This window comes from Rhincodon typus, chromosome 5 (genome assembly GCF_021869965.1).
Source record: "Rhincodon typus isolate 14 chromosome 5, sRhiTyp1.1, whole genome shotgun sequence".
Taxonomy (NCBI): Eukaryota; Metazoa; Chordata; class Chondrichthyes; order Orectolobiformes; family Rhincodontidae; genus Rhincodon; species Rhincodon typus.
Window position 1 is genome coordinate 64,616,322 of NC_063336.1, and position 18,754 is coordinate 64,635,075.

General features: G+C 40.4%; 1 protein-coding gene across 1 annotated transcript in view; it reads right to left on the reverse strand.

Annotated features, from left to right (window-relative positions):
• Nucleotides 1-593: 593 nt before the first annotated feature.
• LOC109922546 (adhesion G protein-coupled receptor F4-like) overlaps nucleotides 594-18,754 on the reverse strand; it is a 69,941-nt gene continuing 51,780 nt past the window's right edge. Inside the window, 7 exon segments of the mRNA XM_048596441.1 lie at nucleotides 594-794; nucleotides 7,083-7,149; nucleotides 9,939-9,992; nucleotides 10,081-10,122; nucleotides 16,670-17,167; nucleotides 17,169-17,868; nucleotides 17,870-18,042. Coding sequence (XP_048452398.1) covers nucleotides 724-794; nucleotides 7,083-7,149; nucleotides 9,939-9,992; nucleotides 10,081-10,122; nucleotides 16,670-17,167; nucleotides 17,169-17,868; nucleotides 17,870-18,042 — 1,605 coding nt within the window. The 3' untranslated portion in view covers nucleotides 594-723.

Here is an 18,754-nt window from a genome sequence, read left to right on the forward strand (position 1 = left end):
AAATCCCTCCGAGACATGCCGTGATTTATTCTCAGTATCAAACCTACTTCGAAAGATCTATTCCATGCAAACCCAAGTTACTGAAGGAGTACAGCAAAGCACATTATTTCACTAAGGAAATCTGTTCTATACTTATAACAGAAAATCAAGCAAAATTTCAATAACCGAGTACAATCTCATATTGTGGTGAACATTGATTTGTTATACCCTAAGTAAACCTAAATGTGAATTGGGAATATACGTGGTGTTATGGTGGGGTAGGGTGGGGGTAGTGGTGGGAAAGAGGAATTTTACTCTTAAAGATTCAACAAGATATAAAAACATCATTCTAAAATTACCCACAGCATAGTCTGCAATACTAGATTGTCTGGTTTACTTACACAAGTAAGGAATTTATGACAGTTAGTAATTTCACTGATATTAACACAATCTTATCATGAGCTTTACAACACTGCAGGAAATTGACAATTTATATCTCATGTTCTTATGTGCTTCTTTTTATTGACATGAACTATTGCCCAGTGCACAATGAATAATGTTGCTACCTAAATCAAATAATGTATGTTCATATTCAATGCCACAAGGTTTTATACATTTTTAACAGCAGCAACAATTTCTTCTTGAATAAATTCTGAAGTGGATCTGTCATGGTGCAAATATATTTTTCTTCAAATATCTTCTGCATCTAAAGAAATGCAGAATCTATGTATTGAGTTCTAGCAGTTAATTCAGAAAAGAGTTTGGAGATGGGCTACAAATAGTGAAGTGCTGTTGATCAGTTTTATTGTAGTTCTCTGAAATTTTGAAGCAAAAAACAAGGTCAATAAAGTTGAAATCACAAAGCATCACTGCATTACCCAACATTTACGTAATGGTTCAGGTTTTCTATTACAGCATATGACTAGGCATCTACAGCAACAACAATTTGTTCTCAAATAACAGCTTCAGATGAAACAGTGTTTGACAATAGGAAACTGAGCAGTGATGGAAGAAAAGCAAAGCAAGTTGATTTGAAGAAGTGGTCATAAAAGTAGAAAATGAAGAGTTTTTCAAAGGGTGTGAATGGATTATGGAGAGTGGTAAAAATTTGGAGCTCAGATAGCTGAAGGCTGTACCCTAATGGAGTAAAAAGGGGATGAGATTAAAGAAGCAGAGGGCACATTCTGGAATGTCGGGAATGTAGGTGGCAGGGGTACAAAAGGGCAAGGCCGTGTAAACATTCTAAATTCAATGCATCCGAGAAATAATTGAAGTTGATAAGGGAAAGATGGTAAAGGAACAGGATTCTTGATGCAGGGTATACAGCAGTAGTTCGAATGAGTTTCAGTTTACATGGGGTGAAATTGGATGGTTGGCAAGAGACCATAGGAGTAACCAAGCTGGAAGTGAGCAAGTCTTGATTAAATATTTCAGCAATGATGGGAGAGAGTTAAAGATAGGAGACAGAAAAAAAACTCTAAGGTGCAAATTGACCGTTCCAGTGATAGATTGGATATAGGGTTTGAAACATAAGTCAGGGTCAAACATAATACTAAATATGTGCACAATATAACCCAGACTGACTGCCAGGGGACAACATCTAACGCTGGAGAGAAAACTTTGTTTGGTGTAGTTGAACAGCAAGATCTTGCTGAACATTTTTCTGAAATTTATATCCAACTTGATATTGAACAATGAGTAGGACAGAAAGGGGCAACCTGGGAGGTTGAGCTCTGGCAAAACAGCATGAGATACCAACAAACAGTTATCAACTCAAAAATATAGTTCCTTTCTCTGCTAACAGACAAGTAGGAATTTTGTGAAGTCTTCATTTCAGCTTGGTATCTTTAGTGAGTTGGAGATAGGACTGTATTACATTAGGATTAACATAGCAAACAATGCCTGTGTGCAGAAAGGCAACTCACTCGGAGTCTCATACAGTAAACTGATTTATATGTATTTAAAATGGATTAGAACCTTTTCTAAAATAGCAAAAGGAATGATTAATGACAAAAGCACTCAGTGGCTGTGTAGTAGGTCATGTCATTTCACAGCCTCAGAAATTGTGGATCACCAAGGCAAAATCATATCACTGACAATGTTGTTGCATAGCATGGTCAAATAGCACTATGGTATGCTGATACTATTATATCATACAGAACAAATATTATGGCTCATAGTTTCAAGTCTTTGAACGGTTGGAGACTACATACCCGGAAGATGCACTACAGACGTGTCAGAAATCCAAAATGCAAGGGTCTTTGGGAATTACTTAGGAAGACCGAACATGCAATAAGCAATTCCCCCACTCCCCACAACACCCCGAAAAAATCTTCAAACCATTGGACAGTTCTGACTACTTAACTGCATGGTTATCGATGGAATGTTAGACTGGAAAAATCTTAGTTTAACTCCTGGGTAACTGCACAGACAACACTGCCTAGCACATTGATACCTGAGCCAACTACACATTTGACCTTCTGTGACCTGATTCAACCCCACTCTTTTACTCTACCCCCCTCACCCCGACTAGCCCCGATTCTAATTGACACCCTGAGCCACCTACCCACTTTACCCATCTTCTATCCTACGCACATGCCACCCCACCGTCTGACTACTCAACACATCTGCCACCCTACCCCTTACCAAGTTACCCTTCCCCACTGTATTGCTTCACCCCCACTAACCCTTACCCACCCACCACTTTACTCACTTACCATGCACATTTACCTTACTTAAAGAAGCCTTGGGCATTAAATATCTACTTTTGCAGCGAGATTTATTCTAGCGATAAAGGCCAACATGCCTTATGCCTTCTTAATTGCTTGCTGTCCCTGCATGGTATCCTTTGGTAACTTATAAGCAAAGACACGCAAGATCCCTTTGCAAAGGAACGCTTTTGAATCTCTCACTATTTTAGAATTACTATGCCTTTCCTACCAAAGTAGATTACTTCACATTCTTCCAAATTATACTCCAGTTGCCATGTTCTTGTCCACTCGCTTTGCATATCAAAATTTTCTTGAAGCCTCTTTGTATCCTCCTCACAGTTTAGATTCCTACCACTTCAGTTTTATATATCACCAATAAAGTTAGGGCCATGACTTCTACATTGATTCTCCACACTGTTCTATCTGAGGATTCCTGCATTGAGTCGGTTCTGGATGATCGCTCGGACATAGCAGAGGAAAGGAAGTATGAAATTTGAAATCGAGGTTGGAAATAGGGATTCGATCCTGGTCAGAAAATCAGGGCCATCATTTGCATAAGATCTTGAAAGCTAGTTTTAAACCGTTTCTGAGAAGAGGCAGCAGGTGGAATGTTTACCATCCATGGGTGGTGAGTTTGAAGGCACAGGCCTCACAAAATGCAATGCACACCCTCCTCCACACCCACCTCTGAGCTGTCTCCTGTTTAATGGCAAGCAGTCAAGGCGTTGGATAGCTTGCCTGCAAAGAGGCCAATTCAGGCCCTTAAGCAGCCAATTAATTGCCACTTAATGGTCTCAGCCCAACTCACCATGATATTACCCAGACCATGGGGAGGCCCGCACCAAATGGGCAGCCCAGCAGCTTTAATTGAACAGATTTAAACGAGGTGAGAGGAATTACCTCTTTTGGATATCTCCTGTAGCCAGCTAACAGGAAGCAGGGAGTAGAAATAAATGAGTCTTATTCAGGACGGCAGGATGTCACGAGTGGTTTGCCACAGGAATTGGTACTGGTGCCTCAACACTTTACAGTTTTTAAAAATGATTTGGATGAAGAGACTGAAGGTCTCGTAGTTAAATCTTATGAGGACATCAAGAAAGAGAGTTGTGACATGGCCATAAGCAGCTCACAAAGAGACAGGTGAAGTAAGTGGACAAAGAACAGGCAAATGGAGTGCAATGTGGAAAAGTGTGAAATTGTCCATTTTGGCAGAAAGAATGAAAAAGAAGCAAAGTATCGAAATGGTGAGAGGTTGCAGAGGTCTGAGATGCAGAGAGATCTGGGTGTCCTAGTGCATGAACTTCAGAAAGTCAGTATGCAGCTACAGCAAGTAATCAGGAACACTGATAGAATATACACAATGAATGGCAGGTACAGGGGGAGTACTGAGGAACTTTAGCATACAAATCCATAGATTCCTGAAGAAATCAGCACAGGTGGATTGAGTGGTGAAGGTGGCATATGGGATGCTTGTCTTCATCAGCTGGGGCATAAAACATGGGAGCATGGAAGTAATGTTAGAACTTTATACAACATTGGTTAGGCCACAGATGGGATCCTGTGTGCAGTTCTAGATGCCACAGTATTGGCAGAACATAATTGCACAGGAGAGGATACAGAGGAGATTCACCAGGATGTTGCCTGAGATGAAACGTCTTAGTTATTAGGATAGGCTGGGTTTGTTTTCCATGGAGCAGAAGAGGCTGACAGGGGTGGGAGGAGTGGTGGATCTGATTGAAATATACAAAATTATGACAGGCATAGAAAGAGTGGTTTGTGAGAATCTTTTCTCATGGCAAACATGTTTAAGACCAGAGAGCATAAATTTAAGGTAAGGAGCAAGTGGTTTAGAGGAGATCAGAGAAAAATCTATTTTCACGCAGAGGGTGGTAAAAATATGGAACATAATGTCTAGGAGGGTAGTGGAGGTAGGTACGCTTGTATTTTTAAAGATGTGTTTGGATGAGCAGCTAAAATGCCAGGGTATGAACCAACTGCAGGTGACTGAGATTAAAGTAGTTTAGTGTTTATTGGTCAGCACAGGCATTGTGAGCCGAAAGACCTGTTTCTATGCTGTGTGGCGCTATGAATGTTAGGTTTTCTCATGATGGGTATTCAATGCAAGAGTAGGGAGGTTATCCTTCAGTTAGACAGGCCCTTGGTGGGACTGCATCTGGAGTATTAAGTACACTACTGATCAACATACCTACAGAAAGATGACAATGGGTTTCAAGCAGTTCAGAAATGCTTTATTGGACTATTACCCTATGAGGAAAAGCTAGACAGGCTAGGCCCGTACATTCTGGAGTTTAGAAAAGTCAGAGTTGACTCAAATATACAAGATCCCGAGGGGATTGACCATCTGGATGTGGAAAGGATGTTTTATGTTGCGAGAAAGACTAGAACTACGGGTCATAGATTAAACATAAGGGGTTACCCATTTAAGGCAAGTTGAGGAAACATTATTTTTCTCCTGGAGGGTTGAAGATTTTTGGAAATCTCTTCCTCAAAAGGCAGAGGATGCAGAACCTTTAAATATTTTTAAAGCAAGGGTAAATATATTCTTGATTACAAAGGGGGTGAAAGGTTACTAGGAGTATGCAAGAATGTAAAGTTGAGGTTAAAATCAGATCAGCCACAATCTCATTGAATGGCAGAGCAGGCTCGAAGGACTGAGTGGTCTATCCTTGTTCATATGTTCACCTAAGACATCTTGCCTTTCACCCCAAGATCATTGACCTTTTAAGTCTTGTTCTTAGGCTCTCATACCTATCCTTGACACCAGCAACCTCCTCACTTCCCTTGCTTAAGCCTACTTACTAAGCCCTACCATACTCTGGGTGTACTTTGATCCAGAATGTCCTCTTCTTCAGCTTCGGGCTGTAGTGCCCACAGCGGCCATTGCTCAAACCAGATACTGCTGAAACTACACAGCAGCCAGCACCCTGTTTGCCTGTGAGCTCTCTAAATGAACTTCCTCTTGTAATGGGAGCAAATCCATCCCCTATCCACTTCATGGCTTCCAAGCATTAGCAGCTGCCATATAGCCAGCATTGAAGAGGATGTGTATCACACCACCTCTTTGAGTAGTGGTGCAGGAATCCCTACCATCTGAAAAATCCAGCCTTTAGTGTCTTCAGGGTTCTTTTTGTCTTAATATTATATTAAGATCTTCATCATTAGAATATCATTTTACATTTACTCAGCTCAAGTTTTTAAACTTTAAAAATGTATTTTGTTTTACATGTCCAGTGACATCATGCTGACTGGTAGTTTTCAGCATATTGCCAACATTTTTAAAATGTATGGATCCAGCAACATTTTCTGGTTCATTCAATAAATATATAAGGTGCATTATCTGCTCATCAATTTTCCCCAGTTTGACTCAGCAGTTAGACAGGAGTAGGTTATGTACCCACTCAGATCTCCATCATTTCTGATTTTGCAAGATAACTTGCTTAAAGCAGACAGAAGCTCTAAAAAAGTCATGGAATCATCATAGAATCCCCACAGTGTGGAAACAGGCCCTTCGGCCCAACAAGTCCACATTGACCCGCAGAGCATCCCACCCAGACCCATCCCCATCCCCCTATAACCCACCTAATCTACACATCCCTGAACATTACAGGCAATTTAGCATGGCCAGTCCACCTAACCTGCACATCTTTGAACTGTGGGAGGAAACCGGAGAACCCAGAGGAAACCCACGCAGACACAGAGAGAATGTGCAAACTCCCCACAGACAGTCACCCGAGGGTGGAATTGAACCCAGGTCCCTGGTGCTGTGAGGCAGCAGTGCTAACCACTGAGCCACCATGAAATTGATTCACTGTAACATCCATAAGACTGATGGCAGACTGTGTTTGGTAAGTGAAGCAAGGACGCAGAAGCAGCTCTTCAGCTTCGGGCAGAAACATTTTTGAAGATAGAGATACTCCTGAAAGCTAAGTGTCAGAACTTTCCTTTGAGATGGTCAGGAGAAGCTGTTGTGCTGCAGACTTGAGACCATTGTCCTCTAATCCTTCTCAATCACAGGAACCCCGAGATGATGGCTCTAATAACCAAGCCTGCATTTACTTAAAATCAAAGGTAGCTTCCAGCAGACACCCATTCAGGAAACAAGTGACTGTTTAAATGAGGACTTGGCCATTAAGATCTACCAGGCTTTCCTCTGGTGCATGTGGGCACAGAATGAACTCAAATGCAGTTTCCCACTACAAATATGGCAGCAGTTAAAACTCAGGTCCAATTTGATCACATTTATTATAAAAACGCAATTCTTCTCCCTTCAGTAATAGCCACTAAATTACAGTTAATGCTATAAAATATTTTTGGAGTAACTTTTGTCATGGAACTGGATCTACTTTTGTTCAATTTCATTGTTATACTTACTATTTCTAGAATGAAATGAGTGAGGAGGTTTTGAGGGAGGCTTTGCAGTGGAAGAACTCAGTGGTAACTGAAAAATAAAAAAAAAATCATCAGTATGAATATACGTAGCAGCCTTTGTTCATTCACTTCTCATTTTTATTCCTGCTGTCCCATTTCTCTGTAGAGTGTTCTGATCAGGATCAATGCTCACTGGGAGCACATCTCACAAAATTACAAGTACACAGCCTGGGGGTGGTACGGTGACTCAGGGGTTAGCACTGCCGTCTCACAGTGCCAGGGGCCTGGGTTTGATTCCAGCCTCAGGCAACTGTCTGTGTGGAGTCTGCATATTCTCACTGTGTCCGCGTGGGTTTCCTGCTGGTGCTCCAGTCCAGTGATGTACAGGTTAGGAGGAGTGACCATGCTGAAATTACCCATAGTATTTACAGTAGGCTTGGTGGGTTAGCCATGGTCCATGTCAGGTTAAGGGATACAACAGGGGATTGGGTCTGGTCAGGGTGCTCTTCAGAGGGTCTGTGTGGACTCAATGGGTTGAATGACCTCCTTCTGTACTGTATAGGGGTTTTTATAGTTTTATGAGATTTGGCTCTACTACTGCTAGCTGAACAAACAAGGTTGTGATAATTATTTTTAAAATATATCATACTCCCAAAGGGTGCTGTGAGCAGATACGTTTCCTCCATGTCATTTTGTGTCCAGCCACCTGGAGTTTGAGAATGACAAGGGTAATTCAATTATATTGACATTTCTGTAATACCATAACAATAAATGTAAGAGAGTATGTTCTAATATTCAGTCTCTAGGGATATCAGGAATGGGATCTACCCACATCAATTGAATAGCTATTTAAAACAGAAAAATCTCATATTCAGAGCTGGCATAATGGTTTCCATTTGCAGACGGAATTCATTGAATGCATTTCATTTCTAGATCAGAGACAGGAACATTCCCAATAAATTGAGGGTTCACGCAAGTGAAATGAACACAGGTATTTATTTCATGAAATTGGTCAGTAATAACTAAAAAAATCCAGAACTATAAACCATGTTAATTGTAACAAAAGTTGTTGAGCTATTGTCTCTGATTTGTTTCACTCCTACACTATAGGATGAAATGAAGGGTAAAACTAAATGTATTTTTTGATTCAAATGAACAAAAACAAACTATTTTCAGGTAAGTTTTTTGTTAGTTATTTAGTGAATAAAAAAAATGTGCTGGCAAAACTCAACAGGTCTGCAAACCTGTATGGGAGAGAAGCAGAGTTAACATTTAAAGTCAAATAAGGCCCCAATTCAGAACTGAAGAATAATAATAATTGGTTCAAAAGCACAGATTCAGCCTCTTGACAGGCAAAGACTGGGCATACCCTTAAAGATGCATGAATATTTCCTCTTGGAAATCAAGAATAACTTGTATTTATATTGTGCTTTTAATATTTGACATTAAGTCAAATAAGATGATATTAGCGTATTGTACTCTTCAGGATTGGAAGATTGTACATGAATGTGTCTAAAAGTTTAGAAGTTCACTGAGTGTCAAAGAAATGTAAACGAATTATCAAGACTGTTAATGCAGTCAAAGAATGGTTAAAGTTTCAAATTAGAATACAAACTATTGTCTTCATACCAGCTTAATTAATGGAATCTCCATATCTTAAATGTTTTTCTCACAAGGTAAGTTGGGGAGAGAGAAAAGGATGGTTTGTGGTAGTATGTGTTGGGAAGAGCTGGCACTAAGTTGATATAATGGTTACAAACAGCTAAGGTGATGGTTAGAGGTGTAACAATGAGTATTGGGTCTATAAAAGGATGGTGGACATAGGTCCATAGGTTGGCATAGTGGGCTATGGGGTGAGGATAGGGGTCATAGGGTGTTAAGAATGTATGAGGGGTCCATGGGATTGGTAAAGGGACATATGCTGGCTGGATTTATGATGAGTCATGATAGGTAGAGGGACAAAAAGATAGTATTGAGAGTATGTTGTCAAGGTATTGGCACGAATAACACATACAGTATGTATGTTATGGGTTTAGAAGATTTGGTTTCATTTTTTTTTGTTAAATGGCAGTATTGTGCCATTGCTTGGAGGCAGGCGTTATGAACAACCAGCATCCACTCTTATTCTGGGGTTGCCTAATATACTTCCACAGAATGTCTCAATTCAGGGATGAAAATCCAATCATTTTTTATCCATTTGGGTTTACAAAACCAGGAAATGTTCCGATTCTAAACTCCTAACCTGGGAGTGAAAATTGAGGCCTGTGTTTCTGGATGATTGGTTCTATGATCAGTAACAGTCTCATTTTGGTTTGGTTAAACATGGAGCAGATCATCAAAGCACGTCTCAATTTTTCTTCACTTTGCTACATGGCCTCAGCTTCATCTCAACTCCAAAACCATTTCCAATCTTGTGTACTTTCCTTCATCCTGTGGTGTTCCAAACCTAGTCCCTCTTCATATATTCCTTCCCTTTGCTGTGTTATTTGTGGCAATATTTTCTTGTTGAGTAAGCCTTCAGGGGTTGACCTGAGTTCTATTCTCAGACTCTCCATCTCTCTACCTTCCTTTAAAAACTGGCACAAAACCTGTTCTTTAGATAGAGTCTTCAAGTGCCCATTCCTCTTGGCAATTGTCTGAATCACATTTCACACTAGGGAACATTGCGTTCAGCGCACATTTAGATACATCACATACATGGTTGTTGTTCTTCCACTTCCTTTGCTTTGTTCGGTCTAACAATAGAGAAACAATTCCATCCCATGTCAGTTCTGAGGAAAAGTCTCTACTTAAATCATTAATATATCTTTTTTCCTTCAGATGCTAATGAGATGTCATTCTTATTTTCCATAATCTCACCTTTGCAATGGAAGAAAATCCTCTCAATGAAATCTTCAGCAAGGCTTCTCGTAACTAAGTTAATAGCAAAAGAAGGCATTTCATGAGGTGAAATGAAAATAAAAATGTCCGAAAACTGGTGGAAATGGCATCAGTGGCTCACCTTATTATCCATGAATGTTCCAAAGACCAAAATGAAGAATCCCTAAAAATGATAATTCTTAAGCAGTTAATTTATAGATCTTTAATTAATTGCAAACACATTTTTGTAATAATTACATTAACAATTACAAAATGACCATCTGTCAATAGTTTATTCAAATTAAAATAGGAGGTAAAAACAGATTTCTTTCAAGCAATAATATTCAACAATGTGGAGCTGGAGGAACACAGCAGGTCAGGCAGCATCAGAGCAGCAGAAAAATCAATGTTTCGGGTTCATACCCTTCATCGGGACTGATGCTGCTCTTCCTGCACTTCTCCTGCTCCAGTGATGCTGCCTGACCTGCTGTGTCCCTCCATCTCCACACTGTATTGACTCTGACTCCAGCCTCTGCCATTCTTGCTATCTCCCAGTATCTAACAATATGCTTATCAGAGTAAATTTCTGGCCTGCAGAACAACGTTAAGCATGTTTCCTGGCTGCTTTTAAGCCTACATACTTCTGAATCCAATTCTGTTCCCTCTAACTGAAGGTTTCTTCTGCAGAAGGTGGTCAAGATGATTAACTTTCTTATTTGTGTTTTCAGACTGTTTGTGGCCTTATTGCATTCTGTAACGTGCACTGCAATCTTTTGAGATATCTGTCTATATCTTCTATTCTCTCTTCCTGTGTATTACTAATTATAATCACTGATGTCTATAGAATTACCTCCTGAAAGCTCACCTGGCAACACTTCCTTGCTTTTGTTATTTGCCATGAGGTGGGAATGGAGAATAGACAGGGTGTGAAATTTGTAGTGTGGTCTGACATCAAAGGAAACAGAGTAGAAACCACATAGAGGGAATCTGGAAATGGCAAGAGGTGGATTGTGCTCTGAAAGTTGTGGGAAGGGTCTCTAGAGATTGCATAGAGGAGATCACATAGATCAACAATGAGAGCATCCTTGAGTATCAGTGTGTTGGAGGTTGCAGACGTCATGCAATGATGTCTAGTGGTGAAAGGGATCTGGAGTTGGATGGAGATGATTGCAGAGATCACAAGGGGAAGGATCAAATAGACTGAGGTCTGGAAATCACAAAGAGAAAGCAAGAGATGGAATAAAGGAAGGTCCAGAGGACACAGGAAAGATGGGATCTGCATATCATAGGGAGTGAGATGCTGGCATATGAAGAAACAACTTTCAACGGGGGAGTCTGGAGTTAGTGAAGAGAAATCTGGCGTTGGGGAGGAGGAGGGTCTCTAAAAATCATGAGGAAAAGGGATCTAGTGGAGAATGTAGTAGCAGTGTAGTCACTAGACTAGCAATCCAGGTCTTGCTCTGGGCATCCGGGTTCAAATCCCACATGGTGGAATCTTAATTAAAGTCTCATAATGACCATGAAATCATTGTTGATTGTCATATAAATTTATCTGGTTCACTAATTTCCTTTAGGGAAGGGTAACTCCATTCTTGGTCTGGCCTAAGGCAATGTGGTTGATCTCTGAAAGCCACTCAGGTGTACCAAACTGCGGAACATACTTAAAAGGAATGAAACCAGACAGACCACTTGACATCAACCAGGCCGTGGAAATGACAGTGACAGAGTCAGTCCTATCAGCCCTACAGGTTCCTTCTTACCAACATCTGGGGGTTTGTGCCAAAACTTGAAGAGCTGTCTCACAGATTAATCAATCGCCTGACATCATCATTCTCACAGATTCACACCTTACATACAAAGTCCCAGACACCTTCATCACCATCCCTAGCTGTGTCCTGTCCCACTGACGGAAGATACCAAGCAGCAGTGGTAACATAATGGTATAAGGGGAGGGAAGGAGTTGCCATGAGTGTTTTGAACACTGGTCTTTGAAGCCCATGAAGTCACATGGCATCAGGTCAAAGAAGGGCAAAGAAACCTCCTGCTGATCACCATGTACTGCCAGCACTCAGCCGATGAGTCTGTACACCTCTATGTTGAACACCACTTAAAGTAGGCTCTGGGGGTGGTAGTGGTGCAGAATCTACTCTGGTTAGGGGATCTCAATGTCTATCAGCAAGTGTGTCTCGGCAGCACTATTACTGACTGAGTTGGTTAAGTATTAAAACATATAGCTGCAGGACTGGGTTTGTGGCAGGGGATCACCATGAGGAAAAATATTTACTTGCCAGCTATATATGCGTCTGTCCATGACAGTGTCAGTAAGAGTGACCACCACACAGTCCTTGTGGAGACAAAGTTTTGCCTTCACATTGAAGATATTCTCTATCATGTTGTTTCGCATTATCACCTTGTCAAATGGGATAGACTTAGAACAGCTCAAGAATGAACATTCATGAGGATCCATGGGCCATCAGCAGCTGCAGATTATACTCATCACAATTTGAAACCTCACGGCCTGGCAAATCCTAATTTTACCACGGCCAGCAAGCTGATCAGTAAAGGACGCAGGAGACCATACCAGAACCAGCACTAGGCATACCTAAAAATGGAGTGGAAGTGCTGGTGTTGGCTTGGAGTGGACAAAGTCAGAAGTCACACAACATCAGGTTATAGCCCAACACGTTTATTTGGAATCACACAAGCTTTCGGAATGCAGCCTCTTTGTCAGGTGCAGTGAGAGAGCAGAGCACGCAGACCCAGAGTTTATAGGCAGAGAGATCAAAAGATCATATAACTGATGTGAGTGAAGTGTTCGATGATCTGGTCACCTGCAGGTGACCAGGAGATTTAGACGGTGAGTAAAGTGTCAACAGCTGAATAACGTGCAAAGGGATGACCTATAATCTGATTAAATGAGGCAGAGAGATAATTACAAAAAATTAAGAATAAGGTGGTGCTGGAGACAAACTAAATGACTGGAATAACATGCTGAATTCAAAACTGTACAAACTAGTACAAACTGTATCTGTAAAATCTTGCTTACTGTCCTGTTTTGACGGCATCACCTTGATAAATTGTTATGTTCTCTCTACCTTAATTAGTTTGTACTGTTCTGAATTCGCATGTGATTCCAGTCAATTAGTTTGTCTCCAGCACCACCTTATTCTTAATTTTTTGTAATTATCTCTCTGCCTCACCTAATTGGATTATAAGTCATCCCTTCACTGGTTATTGACACTTTACTCACTGTCTAACGCTCCTGGTCTCCTGCAGAGACTTATCATCCAACACTCCACTCACACCAGTTATATGATCTTTTGATCTTTCTGCCTTTAATTTCTCTGCCTATAAACTCTGAGTTTGTGTACTCTGCTCTCTCACTGCACCTGATGAAGGGGCTGCGATTCGAAAGCTTGTGATTTCAAATAAACCTGTTGGGCTATAACCTGGTGTCGTGTGACTTCTGACTTTTCCTAAAAATGAGGTGTTAACCTGGTGGAACAACAATACAGGAAGATGTGAATGTCAAGCAGCATGAATAGCAAATCATTGACATTTATAAATGATTCCACAATCAATAGATCAGACCTAAACTTTGCAGTTCGTCATATCCAGTTGCGAATGGCAGTGGATAATTAAACAACTCAATGGCAAAGCAGGCTCTACAATTCTCCCCACCGTCAAAGATGAGATGGCCCAAAACATCAGTGCAAAAAGATAAGGCTGAAGCATTTGCAACAATCTTCAGCAAGAAATAGCAAGTGGATGATCCATCTTGGCCTCCTCCAGGTGTCTCCAGTGTCACAGATGTCAGTCTTCAGTCTATTCAATTGATTTCACACAATATTAAGAAACAGCTGAAGGCACTAAATACAGCAAAGGCTACAGGTCCTGACAACATTCCGGCAATCGTAAACACGGAACATGCTCCGGAATCTGCTCCCAACACGAGCCAAGCTGTTCCAGTACAGCTATTACACTACATCCATTGTCCTGTATGGAAAAATGCAAAATGCTGGCTAAATCCAGCTAGCCAATTACTGCCCCATCAGTCCAGGTGTTATCAACAGCGCTTATATGGCAATGACCTTTTTGCTGATGCTCATTTTTGGTTCTTCCAAGGCCATTCAGCTTCTGACCTCATTACTAACTTAGTTCAAACAAAGATAATGAGGTGAATTCCAGAAGTGAGGTGAGAGTGACATTTCCTGACATTAAATCCACAATTGACCAAGCGTGGCTTCAACTTCTAGCAACACTGGATCAAAGGCAGTCAGGAGAAAATCTCTGCTATTTTCAAACATACCTCATACAAAGGGAAATGACTGCAGTTTTGGAGGTCAGTCATCCCAGCTCCAGGACTGCAGGAGTTCCTCAGGGTAGTGCCATAAGCCCAACCATGTTCGGTTAGTTTATCCATGACATTCCCTCCATCATAAGGTTGGAAGTAAGGATGGTCGCTAATGATTGCTAAATATTCAGCATCATTCTTGACTCCTCAATATTGAAGCAGCCCATCTCCAAATGCAGAATGACTTGGATAACATCCTGTTTTGGGCTGACAAGTGACAAGTGAAGACAATGAACATCTAACCATTGCCTCTTGACATTCAATGGCATTGCCATCACTGAATTCCCCCATTATCAACATCCTGGTGGTTAGTAATATCCAGAAACAATTGGGCTAGTCGTGTAAGTACATTTGCTACAAGAATAAGTCAAAGGCTAAAAATCTCGCAGTGACTCCATATCAAACATAAAAGAGCTGCATTAGGAATCTGTATTACTACCAAGACAGTGTAATGATACAGTAAGATTAATAAAGGGTTAATTCTTGACAAAACAAGTTAAAATATGTTATTAAAGCTGATAGGAGGTCTGCTGTTCACACGGATCTGATTGGAAGAAAATCAGTGTTCAGCATCAAATATCAAGCAAATGGATTGCAGTGATTCAAGAAGGCCACTTACCATCACTTTCTCAGGAGCAACTAGGGATTGGCAATAAAGGGTCTAATGAGCAAAACCCACATCCAAATGAGTGAATTAAAAAAAGTGAGAGATTCGGGATAGGAGTAGGGTGGGTATCCTGGAGGTAGTGAGGAATAAGCAGTCTGCAGGTAATCCGTTGTGGGTCTGGAGATAGTGAGAAAGAGGAACTCAGCAGATACTTAGGAAGAAAGATGCTAAGGATAGTGAAAAGGGGCAAGTCTGGGGATGCAATAAAATCTTTGTAATCCTTCATGCTGTAAGAATGGGAGATCCAGATGATCAAACACATCTGTTAGCTAAGAAACAAGGCAAATTCCCTGTAGTTTACCTATCAGAAAGCTCCACAATGATCACATGTTGAAGTGATTGTTGAGATCTCATCAGAGCTGCAAGTGAATGTAAATCTGGTAAGTAAGGGAACATGGTACCTCAGAACAGTAGGAGGCTGAAACCAGAATGAGGAAAAGCTGCTAATGAAAACTGATGGTGGGTGTTTTTACAATTAATAGAAGTTGTGAAAGAATGGGTCTGATGGGGTTCTTGTGGTGCTGTAGTGGTGGCCCTGCCTTGAGCCAGAAAGCCTGGATTCAAGTTTCGTCTACTCCAGGGGTATGTATCAATATCCCTGCACAGGTTGATTTGAAATATCTTCAAAGTGGGTCTGATGGGGAACGAGTGTTAACATCAGTTTCTGAGGCATGAGAGGCACCCTCAGTAATCCCAGAATTCCAGCTAATAGAGAATACTGGTCGGTAGAGTGCAGGATAACAGAAATTTTGTTGTAGTGACGAGTTCATTAGGAGATAATGAGGACGAGAAGGTCTGAGGATTGCAGGCAGGAGGGGTGCAGAGGAAGCACTTTGTTTCTCTTTTCCCATAAGTAGTGCTGATAAAACAATTACCTATGTCATCCTCTGTGTCTACGTTTCCTGAGCCCATAATTCCTCAAAGTTACTCAAATCCAAGGTGGCAGGTTCATCATTATAATTGTTGAACCCATTCTCTCCAGCCTGTTAGTTGTTTGACCCTCAGTCCTGGTTAAATCAGAAGCAGCTACGTTCATCAATGTTCTTTATGCAGCACAAAATTTTTACTCAGTAAGCTATGACTTCCTTTTCAATTTAACAGTGATAAAATTATGCACCCCAAAAGTTCAAGACGTTGTCACCGATAACACAAACCAAATCTTCCCCAAGTAATATAAATGCAGTCTTTTTTAAAAATGCAGCCTCAAAAGAGATCTATGGAAGATTAGAATAAAGATTTTGCTCACCTTGCAATAATTAGACTTTAAATATTAACTTATAAGCACTTAGTTGTTCTGACAATGTGAAAGATGCTCTACAATTAAATCTCATATTAAATAGTGATACTCCAGCTCATCTACTGATTATGGGGAATAACTATCAAGAAAACTAACATTTCTGCTAAGCTCACTGAACTGAGCTAATTTGATGCTGTACGTTTCTTATTTTCAGATTTGTACGTTAAGGAATAAACCTCTGGAAAATGCATTTTTGTTCATTATTGCTTTATATGATATTATGGGCTGATCTTATGCAGGATCTTGTTTACATCCAGTTAGCTGTAAAATTACATGTTAAGGAATGACACAGAAAGTAATGAACCTATGGGGTATGTTTAGTTGCTGAAAGTTGCATAATCTGAATTCCTATGCACAGCTGAGTTAACCAAACAGTTAGAAGTCAAAAGTTATGCAATATACTTGACACATACCTGAAAAGCATTGAGAATTGTAAATATATAATGGAAAGCAATATGGGAATCCCGCTAAAAGGTTAGTATTCCAAATGCCCAGGTGAGTCCGAGGATTGGGGTCAGCACTGCAATGCTTCTCACAATCTGTTTGAATGTTTCTCTTTCCTGATTATTGGCACTGGATCTGTCCCCGATTGTTGGTCGCAGCAGCTTAAAAATGACTATTATCAGAATGATGATGTTGATTGTGATTATAACCAATGCAGGTATAACAAATGCAAGCAGAGGGTATTCGGTCTCCCAGCCGAGCCAGCAGGCACCTTCTCTGCTGTAACTGTTTCTTGGATAGGTAACCCCGATTGTGATGATTGAGATTAGCAATGGAGGCAGGTAACCAATGGCAAATGATATTCCCATCATAACTGATTTACTGAGATGATGGAAAGGGAAAAGTAAACGATAGACAAGCAGCAGGCCCAGGGTCAACATCCAGAAGAATAAGGCAAGATAGAAAAAAATGAATGAAGAAAGTAGCAGCTGTGCAAGCCTGTGTTTCTGGTTCTACAGCTGAAGCCACAATGAACCATATATCAGCGACCAGCAGATTTACTGCAATATTCACAATTCCAACATGGCGAGTATATGAGATTTTATTTTTGGTCACATGCTTCCACACTATGGCCTCAATAATAATAGCAATTAGTAAACTTCCAATTGAGATGGTAACTCCGATTCTAGTGATATAACTCAAAATTGGGCTGTCATTGGTATCAGGGGACATTAACATTGAAAAGGATGTCATGTGATCATAGTGACATGTGATATTTTCTTTGTTGATTTCAGGCTTACAGCCAGCATTATTCCACGCACCTCTTCCTTCAAAATCCCAAAACACACACATGGCACTGTTGAAATCTAGTGTACAATTTCTTAGTGAGAAGGTCATCTTGACGTTAATAGGATCCTTAATGTTTATTGTTACTGTCAGGATGAGACCATTAATCAAAAGGTTGCTATCAAAAGTTGTGGTATTGGGTAAAATGTCAATCCATGTTGGATATGCAACAATAATAACTGTGGCATTTGGTGCATCTTCAAATTCTCTAAACAAAATGAATACATTAGTACTTAAATTGGAATATTCCTCAGTGGAAATATTATGAAAGGTTTCATCAATAGAACGTTTGCCATTTCTATTAGCTCTGAAGACAAGGTTTCTTTGTTATGTTAAATCTGTCATTCTGCAGTCTGAGGCGCGTGTTAAAATATTCCACTGACTGTAATAATTGGGAACCAGGATTGAGGCTATTTTCAGCTGTTACAATTGTAATATTTCTCCATGCAGTTATTGATTCAGAAGAGAGAATTTCACTTACAGTTTTCAAGAAATTCTGAAAATTCAAAAGAAAGCTTCATTAATCAAATATCCAATTTCACATTCTCAGAAAATCAAATATTTTTTGGCATCAGAAAATGGACTAAAAGGTATACACTTGAACATATGAACATACAAGAAAGGCATGCAGAGAAGGAGCAGCTGGTCCGTGCAGCTTTATGCCTCCTAGATAAAGCCAAAAATAAAACAAAAGAACTAATAAAGTAAAATCCAATCTGGACAGCTTTTCTTTGAACCTTCCATGTTTCACCTTCTTCAACTCCACTTTCTTGCATCATCCTTGTATTCCTTAATTTCCTTAACACCTAAAATACTGTGCAACTCTACTCTGAACATACTCAATGACTAAGCCTCCACAGCCATGTGGGATGTAGAATCTCTCTTCATTTGGTGAAGTATGAGTTGCATTGAGTTTTCCAAAGGTTCTCTCTCCGCAAAATCTATTGCCGTATCTTACCAAACTCACCTCATTAACTACTGACTCTGCCCCTATGGAGCTCCTCACATCTGATGTCAGTCCCATGTGTTGTTCCCAGATCAACTCACCACTTGCTAGGTTTCCGTTGGAAGACCAGCATCCCTACCATCCATGCCACATTAAACAGACTACTGTATAATTGGACCAGCAATGGCATTCCAAAGCTTCCTGCTAGTTAATGACAATGAAGCCAAAACTTTAGGGATGATGACACCACAATTCTCCAACA